At 39.9% G+C, this 11323-nt stretch overlaps 2 protein-coding genes across 8 annotated transcripts in view; one reads left to right on the top strand and one right to left on the bottom strand.

Annotated features, from left to right (window-relative positions):
* Nucleotides 1-6412, bottom strand: part of RPS6KB1 (ribosomal protein S6 kinase, 70kDa, polypeptide 1) — a 39966-nt gene extending 33554 nt beyond the window's left edge. For 3 of the 7 annotated variants that reach the window (XM_006770230.2, XM_015568132.1, XM_015568131.1), the window contains exon 1: nucleotides 6142-6412. In XM_006770230.2, coding sequence (XP_006770293.1) covers nucleotides 6142-6282 — 141 coding nt within the window. In that variant the 5' untranslated portion in view covers nucleotides 6283-6412. Of the gene's footprint in view, nucleotides 1-1446; nucleotides 1549-2192; nucleotides 2231-5708; nucleotides 5830-6141 lie in introns of those variants that run through there. The other 4 variants (XM_006770231.2, XM_015568130.1, XM_015568129.1 and 1 more) reach the window with 3 other exon arrangements.
* Nucleotides 6413-6492: 80 nt separating this feature from the next.
* The window catches only part of TUBD1 (tubulin delta 1), a 15258-nt gene continuing 10427 nt past the window's right edge, over nucleotides 6493-11323 (top strand). The window contains exons 1-3 of the mRNA XM_006770234.2: nucleotides 6493-6768; nucleotides 7874-8089; nucleotides 10579-10726. Coding sequence (XP_006770297.1) covers nucleotides 7918-8089; nucleotides 10579-10726 — 320 coding nt within the window. The 5' untranslated portion in view covers nucleotides 6493-6768; nucleotides 7874-7917. The remainder of the gene's footprint in view (nucleotides 6769-7873; nucleotides 8090-10578; nucleotides 10727-11323) is intronic.

Here is an 11323-nt window from a genome sequence, read left to right on the forward strand (position 1 = left end):
ACAATGTTCACTAATGACCGATTACTATAATTGTGTTGCATTCATTTCCTTTATGCGCCTTATGCACAGGCGCACCATCTCTCTCCACTAATACAAGCAGCGAATATTTTAGCAGCCGATGGCCACGTCGTTAGTCTTGGACTGACTTGTTTGGTGGGTGCAACAGGAAATATTTAAAGAAAAAGAAAAAGAAAAATAGGTTTATTTGCATTACACTTATTAATTTGTACAGTTATTCAGTGTCTGGTAAGTTAATGTTCAAGAAAAAAATATTAATTTTTATTAAAATGTTCTATTATTTTGTTAACGATTACTCATTTATTTCAGCCCTTTGTATTCAGCATGTCTGTATTGAAATAAACATACGTTTATATGAAAATTGAAACTTTTGTTTTTTGTGGCCCACATAAACTTAAACCTTGTTTATTTGACCTGTGTTAGCCTTTGAGTTTGACATGCTTGCCATACACAGTCAAGATACACAAAGAAAACTGATAGTATTTTTACACAATGAATGCCAAAATGCCCCAAACAACACAAGTTTTTAGTCATAACTCGCTCATGGTGTGAACAAGTCAAGATGACATCTAACACCTAAGATGTATGTTTCATGATTAGACTGAAGCACATGGATGGGGCAATACCAAGAAAAAAATATTCTTGCAGTTTCAAGTTAATACAGTTTCGGGGAGGGTGGGGGTAGGTGCTGGATATGGCTAAAAGTTTTTTTTTGTTTCTGTAGTTTCATATTATCACCTATAATGGCATTACTTTAAAGACAAAAGACTAATTTCTCTCAGCTACAGTAAAACTGATTATATAATGTTTTCTTTAATGTTAGTTTTTACTTAATTCTAAATTAAAGACCACAAAGTAGTAACACTGAACCATGACTTAGAAACCACTTAGAAATATATGCCCCGTGGCTGTGTTTCATTTCCGGAGCTGGCCAGACCTGTATTACCACTTGCGTCTGTGCTTATAACTTCCTACCGTTACCTTCTGGAGCAGAAGCATCAAACTAACATTATATAACACATACTGACAACTCTCTTTCACAGGAATCTCTTTATTCAAATATTTTTTTCTGTTGCCTTAAGCTTTCTGATTCAATCAATGCTTTTTGTGTGTGCCACTATGACTGACAAAATAGAATCGTGAGCATCTAAGGTACTATACGAGATACACTATTTCAAACTAGCCCACCAAAGTGATTAAAACTTTGTAGTTTTAAATTAAATTCGCATATAAATTCAATATCCTTCAAGTCCCAATGAAAAAGAGCAGTTTACAAAAATTTAAGTAAATTGTTATAAAATCAGTAAAATATTCTTAATCCAAATATTCATTAAATCATTTATCTACTTGCTTGGCTGTTCACAAATATCTCCTTACAAAATAACATTCGGTAATTCAGATGAATTGGGAAAAAGGGTTAAACTTTACCCAAAATCTTGGGCTATTTAAAAATGGGTCCTGGCCAGGTAGCTCAGTTGGTTGGAGCGTCGTTCCAGTATGCCAAGGTAGCAGGTTCAATCTCCCATCAGGGCACATTTAAGAGTCAACCAATGGATGCATAAATAAGTGAAACAACAAATCTCTCTCTCTTCAATCAATAAATAAATTTTAAAATGCTTTTGGGTAAATCCTAGAAGAAAACATAGGCAGTAAAATCTCGGGCATTTCTTGTAGTATGTCATTTTCTGAACTATCCCCTCACACAAAGGAAACAAAAGAAAAGGTACTACATAAAACTAAAAAGGTTTCGCACAGCAAAGGAAACCATCAACAAATGAAAAGACAACCCACTGAATGGGAGAACATATTCATAATGATACATCTGGTTAGGGGTTAATATTCAAATTTTATAAAGAACTTACAAAACTCAACACCAAGAAAATAAACACTTCAATTAAAAAATGGGCAAAGGACTATGCACATCAATGCAACCATTGTGGAAAGCAGTATGGAGTTTCCTCAAAAATTAAAAATGACCCAGTGATTCCACTTCTGGGAATATATCAAAATACCAATTCAAAAGAATATATGCATCCCTATGTTCACTGCAGTGTTATTTACAACAGCCAAGATTTGGAATCAGCCCAAGTGCCTATCAGTAGATGAGTAGATAAAAAAGCTGTGGTACATATATACAATGGAATACTACTGGGCTATAAAAAAGGAAATCTTACCTTTTGTGACAGCATGGATGGACCTGGAGAGTATTATGCTAAGTGAAATAAGCCAGAGAAAGACAAATACAATATGATTTCACTTATATGTGGAATCTAATGAACAAAATAAACTAACAAACAAAATAGAAACATAGATACAGAGACTGACTGCTGTCAGTGGGGAAAGTGGTTGCGGGGCTGAGTGAAAAAGGTGAGGGATTAAGCAAAACAACAAAAGAACAACAGACAGGATAACTGTACGGTGATTGCCAGAGGGAAAGGCGGGTGAGGGAAGGTGGAAGAGGGCAAAGGGGTGATAAATAGTAGGGGAAAGAGATTTGACTTGTGGTGAGTGCATGCTGCAGTATGCAGATGATGTGTTATAGGGTTGTACACTTGAAACCTGTATGGCTTTACTGACCAATGTCACCCCAATAAATTGATTTAAAAACATATATATAAATACTTTATGGTAAATATCTACTATAATGCTAGATTAAACATTAATAATGAGCTGTTTTTCCTATAAATTTTCATAATCATGAGTATTTGAATGCATACTATCTATATAGCACTTTGTTTTTAAAAGCACTAAAAAATTTTAAACTTTTTTTTTAAAATATATTTTATTGATTTTTCACAGAGAGGAAGGGAGAGAGACAGAGAGCTAGAAACATCGATGAGAGAGGTACATCGATCAGCCGCCTCCTGCACATCTCCCACCGGGGGGTGTGCCCGCAACCCAGGCACATGCCCTCGACCGGAATCGAACCTGGGACCTTTCAGTCCGCAGGCCGACGCTCTATCCACTGAGCCAAACCGGTTTCGGCTAAACTTTTTGCTCAGTAAAAATCTGATATCTCAATCTGAAACTCATGTAGTAAGATCTGTGACTACTTCAATTTTGAATTAGAGTAAAAATTGCAGACTTTAAATATTGCATTATAATTTTCTATTACTATTTCAACTTTGTGTCTCCACAGAAAGCAAAGGTTTCCAACATTTTCATAATATAATGAAAATCTCTAGAGGAGGGAGGAAAAAATATCTCTAGGAAAACTTTCCCTTAGTTTCAACTCACTGTTCCCAAATTATACTATCAAAAACAAACAAACAAACACAAACAAACAAAATAACCCCTCCCCCCCAAAAAACAACAACAACTCTTATCCAATGGTTTTGTAATAGTCCTCTGAGGTAATCAATCAGGGTCTTTTTTTAGTTAGGTAGCAGACATCCAACTTTATCTATAACTATATTAAATTACTCTCCTCATCTTTTAGTTACTGAAGAATATATATATTTACTAATACAGATTCATTCAATGTAACATATCTAAAAATGTATCTCTAAATAGGACTAATGATTTAATTTTTTCGAAAAAGATATTACAGCCCCCAAAATGCAGCCTCTTGTGTAACTGCATTCATTATTAAGTCTCTAGGCACAGATGAGGGTAAACTTGAATGATTGGTTCCTTGGCAATGGGTAACACTGACGAGCTACTATATTTCCATGAATTAGCTAATTGCTTAATATGCCAATATAAGTACTTTAAAGACTTTATCTCACACAATCCTCATTTACAGTGAAAAAAAGTACCACAGACCTTAAACAATTTCTTCTAGGTCACATAGTCAGTGGCATGGCTGGAAGGATTTGACACACCACAGAGAGGTATTTTATGAACAAGACTAGTATATGCAATGAAGAACCTGTGTAGTGAAGCTTGCTGAATTGAGTCAAAAAACACTACCACTAGTTATCTACATGGTTTTGGCCAATCATCTCTTTGGCCTATGCCTCAGTTTCCTTACTGAGGCTACTTTGATATGCACCAATCTTTAAAAAGTTTGTGTACTAAACTAAAGGTTATAAATTGACAAATAGCCAGAATATTAACTATATTATTACAAACTCCCAATAGCCTGATTTTCTAAAAAATATAAACTCTCATATTTCAGAACATTTAAATTTTATTTTGGAAGAACCTGGATATCACTGAATCTTCTTGAGTGGCTAACCCAATCCCACTGTAACTGTTTTTGGCTTTCTGCCTTGAAGCACCTCTTAAAATAATACACTCAAGCCTTAGCCAGTTTGGCTCAGTGGATAGAGCTTGAACCTGCGGACTGAAAGGTCCCATGTCAAGGGCACATGCCCAGGTTATGGGCTCAAGCCCCAGTAGAGGTCGTGCAGGAGGCAGCCTATCAATGATTCTCTCTCATCATTGATGCTCTATCTCTCCTTCCCTCTACCTTCCTCTCTGAAATAAATAAAAATATATATTTTTTAAAAATACACTCGAAAAAGTTTCAATTCCAAAAGCATTGCCAAGTAAGATATACTATTTTGCTGAAAGCTCGTCAAAATCCTCTCTAATTACCTTTGCTTTTTCCCCCAAAGTTGACCCCAGGGCAGTGGCCACATTTCTTTCTTTCCTATCTCTACCAATTTCTCTGGCCTCCCTTCCACACACTCTCAAAATCCTATTTGCTTGTACCCAACAGAACAAATGTCCAGGAGTAGGCCAAAACCCAACGAGGTTCCAGGTCATAACCGGTATCTTCATACAGTATTTTACTGCTACTTCCTTTAACTTCTGGGATAAACCAATGGCCTAGAAATTCTATCAGATTTTATAAAGCATCCTTCCTATCAAGTTTTCATCCCTACCCCAAAGCCACTGTCAAAATAACTGACAAGAGTATGCTACATGTAATGAAAGTAATCCCATTTTGTTTCAAGTTATTTTGTGTATCAAATGCTCCATTAAAAGGCTAACTGGAATTACATATGCAAACATATTAAAAAGTACACATCTCAATATCCACCTTCCAAAGTAATTTTGATTTAGACTCATTTGATTATGAACAGTATTATTTTAGTTTCTTAAAGTTTTCAAATTTCTTTATATATATAAGCATCTCAATCTTTTGTCAATAAGCAGGGCACAACTTGCCAGAAGGAAAAAATTAGATGAAGGAAAGAAAGGGAAACCCCCTTATGTAGTTAGAGCAAACTTCTGACATGTACTCATCTAGACAACGGAATTTAGACTCTAAATTACCATAAGGATCTGCCCAGAATCAGTGATTTACAACACCATTTTTTTAACTTAAGGTGTAATTTGTGATTTTTCAATAAATTTATCTTGAAAAAAAGAATGATATTCCACAAACAATAACAAACTATTAAGACAGCAAAGGTAAAACCAAGCTATGCATTAGGAAAGACAATTCTTCATTTAACACCCTAGATTACAGCAAAGAAAGCCCTCACACCACCATTCACAAGTCTCAGTTCAAGCAATTTATTTTTGGCAAGCCAAATCACAGCTGTCAACGCTGGGTTTTTTTCCACCCCAAAATTACATAAAGTATTTTGAAAAAATATAGACATCTTCAACTCGGGGAAAAGTAAGTTATAAATGCCGTGTGTTGTCACAAATGCTTTATATAAAAAAAAAAAAAAGTCACACGGAAGGAGTTTTGTTTTGTTTTGTTTTTTAAAAAAAAGAGCAAACAAACCAACCCTGGAAGATGCAGCAGAGCCCCCTTGCTCCCGAAATAAAACTCCTGGTGGCTGTAACAGCAGCGGCAGCGCTACTCCCGACAGAAGTTTTCAGCTGTCACTTCTAACAGCTGAGCGCTTCCTAGGAGAGAAGCGACAGGCCGAGAAGAGAGGTGGTTGTGGGACGTCTGACGATGGAACACTCGAAATCTTACACTCGAAGGGAAACCCTTCCGCACTTCACCTGCACTTAGGGGACACCCAGCAAGCGCCGTCCCCCTCCCCCCAACACGCGCCACGCCACTCGCGCCCCGCCACACTCAGGTCAGCCGGAGGGATCGACCGCGCGCCCGTCCTCGGTCCCTGCACTGACGGCTCCGGGCTGCGCTGCTCTGGGCTGAGGGAAAAAAACCCTGCCCTGTCCCCGCCGGCCCCCCGGGACCACGGGCCTCACCCCCTCCTCCAGCTCATCCTCAGAGCCCGCGTCCTCTGGCTGGTCTAGGTCTATGTCAAACACTCCTGCCATGTCCTCAGCTTCCCTGTCTCGGAAGTCCGGCGCTGGGTAGAAGCCGTCCCGCCTCCGTCGTCGCCTCATGGGCCCGGACTCGCCGCAGACACCACTGCCGCTGCCGCCATCACTGGCTGCTTGAGCTCAGTGCGTCTGCGCTTAGGCCTTAGACTGGCTCCTCAAGTTCAGCGCGAGAGCATGCGCACAAGGTTCTGTGAAGCCGACTATGGGCAATGCACATGCGTACAACTATCGCCAGGAGTGAGGTACTGGCAGACACATGCGCAGAAGCTCAGCCGAAGCCGCTTGTGGAAGCTGGATCATGCGCAATGTCAGCTCAAGCATTTGATCAACAGTGAGCATGCGTACCGTGTTTGAAGTTGATAAATTGAAATTGAACATGCGTAATTAACCTTTCTGAATAGGAAAAGAAAAAAAAATACAACAAAACTCTTCGTCTGTAGAACATGCGCATTCGTTGTCCCTAGTTTTTTTGGGCGTTGAAAGTGAGCATGCGCATAATGGCCCTCTGAAGTTTGAACAGGACAGAAACGGCTGGTCCTGGGGCTGTCAGTGAGTGGGGTGAATGGGGGAACTCCTAGGATTAGTGGGGAAAGGGAGAGTCTTAGCTTTGCTATTTATTACTTAAGTGGGCATGGGAAAGTCACATAACCTTTCAGAGCCTCAGTTTCCTTATCTATAAAATGAGAGTAATGATATCTAGTTTGCAAGGTAGTTTGAAAATTATGAGTACAGTCCTAGCTGGTTTGGCTGTGTGGATAGAGCCTCTACCTGCAGACTGAAGGGTCCCAGGTTCGATTCCAGTCAGGGGCACATGCCTGGGTTGCGGGCTCCATCCCCAGTAGGGGGCATGCCAGGAGGCATCCGATAAGTGATTCTCATCATTGATGTTTCTATCTCTCTCCCTTCCTCTTTGAAATCAACAAAACTATATTTTTTAAAAAAGAAAGAAAAGGAAATTATGAGTACAGAGTATGGCTCACAAGTCACTGCTCTTTCCAGTGCTGCATAGACCTGGTCTGAGGTATTTACAAAAAAATAAAAATAAAAATTGTCTCTTTTCATTGTTAAAAAATAGTGAAGACTTGCTGTAATATTTCATCTGGTCCAATTTTTCCAAGCTTGGTCTTCCTTGCTGTCCTACCTGAGCTAAACACAGTCTTTCTTATAAGTGTTACTGTAGTTACCAGGCCAGAAAGGTGATTGGTGGAGAGAGAGAGAAAGTCATTATTTAGAAGAGAGAAAATTAATGTTAATTAATAAATGTACAATTGTTGACTTAACTCTGCATTCTATGTGTCCCTGTTATGGGAAGTGTATACTATTAATTCCTTCAACCAGCATGCATTTTTGTTTTGTTTTGTTTTAAATACATGCATAGGAAAATAGGGAATACAAATCAGACTTTGGAAACTGTTGAGCTGAGTATGAATAGATTTGGGTACAGTAAATTCCAAAACCATGTAGAGAAAAAGAACAACTTCCTTAAATGATTGGTTCCTTAGACGACATAGCTATTTCATCTATAACACCATATATGCATATGGCATTTTAAAATTATGTATTTTATTGATGTATATTAACATACATGGCATTTTATTTGTCCTTTATTTGTTGATAATGTAGTGTTCTCAAAGCTTATATTTTTCTATTACAGGTTGCTCACTTTTTTGAGGAAATAGGCCAAGTTTGTGTCTCAGCATGTCAATAGTAACAGTGCAACTTGGTCAGTGTGGCAATCAGATTGGTTTTGAAGTATTTGATGCTTTATTTAGTGATTCACACTGTCCCCAGGGACTCTGCTCTAAAAGAGAGAATGAGGCCTATCAAGCATCTTGCAAAGAAAGATTCTTCAGCGAGGAGGAAAATGGAGGTATGTGTGGTTCACAGTCCTTTCCTTTACTCTGACATAACCAGCCACTTCAAGGCCAGGCCATCCACATCGTGTCTGAATGTCATCCCTTCCCATCTTATTAGGGAATGACTTTGCGCTTGATCCTTTGTTTCTGTGTTAACAACCTTTGCCATTATGGTGGCATCTTCCCCCTCAGCACAAGAGCATGCTCAGATCTTGCCAATTTAAAAACAACAAAACTTATCTCTTGACTATAACTTTTGTCTTCTTTATTACCTCTTTACCTTCTCGGCTAAGAGTCTCAAAGGATTACCCACTTTAACCAGCTATAATCTTGCTTCTGCCCTACACCACTGACGCTGCTCTAAGAAGAGTTCCCAGTGATAGCCTAATTACTAAATCCAGTGGCTGTTTTATTTTCTTCATTTACTTAATTCTCTACTGGATTTGGTAACTAACTCTAAAACTCCCTCCTTAAAACTCCTTCTTCTTAGAATCTGAACTTTTCTTCTCCAATGGTTGTATCTCAGGTGCTCCTCTGTCCTCACTTGTACAGTTCTCTTTGGGCAATTTCAGTTCCTCTTGTAATTTGTGACATCTTTTACACGAATGACTCTCAAATCTCTAGCCTAGCCTCACTTCCAGGCAATGACTAGTGGACATCTCCACCTGCATCTCCCATGTGTACTTCAAAGTCAGCATCTCCATATCCAGCATCATTCATTATCTTTCCTTTAAAACTTGGGCTCTTACTGCCCACATACCATCAGACATCAAGATCTGCTTAATTTAGCCCAGCCAGTGTGTCTCAGTGGTTGAGTGTCCAAGTCATGGTTCAATTCCAGGTCAGGGCACATGCGTGGGTTTTGGGCTCCATCCCCAGTAGGCAGGGGTGGGAGGGGGAGCGGGGGGCGTGTGTAGGAATGTTTCTATCTCTCCCTCTCCCTTACTCTCTCTGAAATAAATCAAAACATATTCAAAAAAGATCTGCTTGATTTGTCGCCTACATATCTCTTGAAACTCTTCTGCCTTTTCCATGTTCACTGTCATTACCTTAGTTCTGACTCTTGTCCTCTCTCACATGGACTGTTTCAAGACACTCTCAGTTTCCCTGCCTAAACTCCTGTGTCTATCACATCTATCCTCCACACTGCTGTATTAAAAAGACATCTGTCCCTAGGTGGTTTGGCTCAGTGGATAGAGTGTCGGCTTACGGACTGAAGGGTCCCAGGTTCAATCCCAGTCCAGGGCACGTGCCCGGGTTGTGGGCTCAATCCCCAGTAGGGGCCGTGCAGGAGGCAGCCAATCAATGATTCTCTCTCATCATTGATGTTTCTCTCTCACTCCCTCTCCCTTCCTCTCTGAAATTAATAAAAATAATTTTTTTAAAAAAAGACATCTGATTATTCCTCCCCTGCTTGAACATTTTCAGTGATTTCACATTGCCTAAAAGATCATTTCAAGCTTTTAAACATTGTACACAAGGACTTCCAAAATCTGAGCCCTGCTTGCTTTCCATCTCCATCCATCACTTCTTCTACTCCCTCCTCCATCATCTCCTTCAACAATCCTAAACTGCTTTGCTGGGGTCCAACCCCAGCAGGTCCAGGGGTCCCCAAAGGTGTGGACGGAGTCGGCGAAGAAGGAATGACACGGAGACAGCGTTCAGTTGATCAGCAGCCTTGCCAGGATCTCTAGCCACAATCTCCAGCCAAGTTCTGTGTCCATGTTCTCTTGCTAGGTTCTCCAGCCAGGTTCTCCAGCCAGGTTCTGGAGCCATGTTCTCTCGCTAGGTTCTCCAGCCAGGTTCGGTTTAGGTTCTCCAGCCAGGTCCGGTCGCCAGGTTCTGTAGCCGGGTTGATTAATTACCCGCCTGGCACTTAGTTAAGGGGTTTTATTCCCTCCCTAACTTCAGGGGAAAATCCCTACCTGGGGAAACAACCTTTCTCAGAGAGGTGACCTTGGTTAAAACACATAGTGCCAAAAAGGTGAGCAAACATATTAAGAACAGTATGCCGTATATGCCAGGTCCCTTGAAACAGCAAGGATGGACCGGCTCCCGGCACTGCTTGTTGTGTTCATGGTATTTTGTACCTCCAAATATACTACTTAGTTAGTGTGGATTTGTCGTGGGTCATCACATGATACAGTGATTAAGTGTTTCATCTCTCCAACTAGCCCTTTTAGGGCTGGATTGGTGTTGCCTTCATCTCTGTGTTCCCAGTACATGGCACATGGTAAGCACTCAACAGATGTTTGTAGACCTGACACAGTGATCATTGTAACTCACACTGATTCATCCTGCTTAGCATGATGCTAGACATTATGAACCATCTGTATATACCTACTGCTGCCCACATTGATTTCTGAGCAGTATGACCAATCTTTCTATCCTCCAACTTTGGATTTTTTGTGTGTGGCGGGGGGGACTTAGAAGTTTATACTCTTTGTTAGCCTAAATACGACATATGAAATATTATTCTTTTATTCCACCCCCTCATCTCTAGTTCCAATTGCCCGGGCTGTACTTGTTGACATGGAACCTAAAGTTATCAATCAAACACTATCAAAGGCTGCCCAGTCTGGCCGATGGAAATATGGCCAGTGTTCATGCTTCTGTCAAAAACAAGGTTCTGGAAACAACTGGGCATATGGGTAAGAATAATTCATCATGATTTTTCAGTTTAGATACAGCTACATAGACGATTAGTAGAGAGTGTAGTTACAACTGCACGGTTGATATACTGTGCACATAATCTTAAAATGACTATTTTAAAATTTAGGGTATGACTTCACCCAGAAGAAACTCTCATTCTATCTCATGTATGTCTGTGCTTCAGGTCCAGGTAATGATGAAACCATGGACCTCTTGCAGCAGGGTTTTCCACTTCTTCACTGTCATTCTGCCAACTAACTTATTATCTTTATCTCGCAGGTATTCCAGCTAATGGGGAATACAGTGAGGCAGTAGTATTTCCTGGGGTTCTTTGGGAAATTCCAGTGCCTAGGCTCAATTCAAAAATTCTGATTTAATTGGTATGGGAAGAAGCCCAGATATTGGGATTTTTCAAAGCTTCCCTAGGTGATTGTAATGTGCAAAAAAGTTTGAGAACCACTGCTTTAGGAGTATTGTTATGAGTACTGAATATTATGTTTTACCATAACCTTACAGAACTACCTGGTAATTGGAATCTCCAGCTAAAGGAATGGTCTGTAACAGAGAATTTTCTGTACCTAGTCAATTCACTGTCC

This window comes from Myotis davidii, unplaced genomic scaffold (genome assembly GCF_000327345.1).
Source record: "Myotis davidii unplaced genomic scaffold, ASM32734v1 scaffold684, whole genome shotgun sequence".
Classification (NCBI taxonomy): domain Eukaryota; kingdom Metazoa; phylum Chordata; class Mammalia; order Chiroptera; family Vespertilionidae; genus Myotis; species Myotis davidii.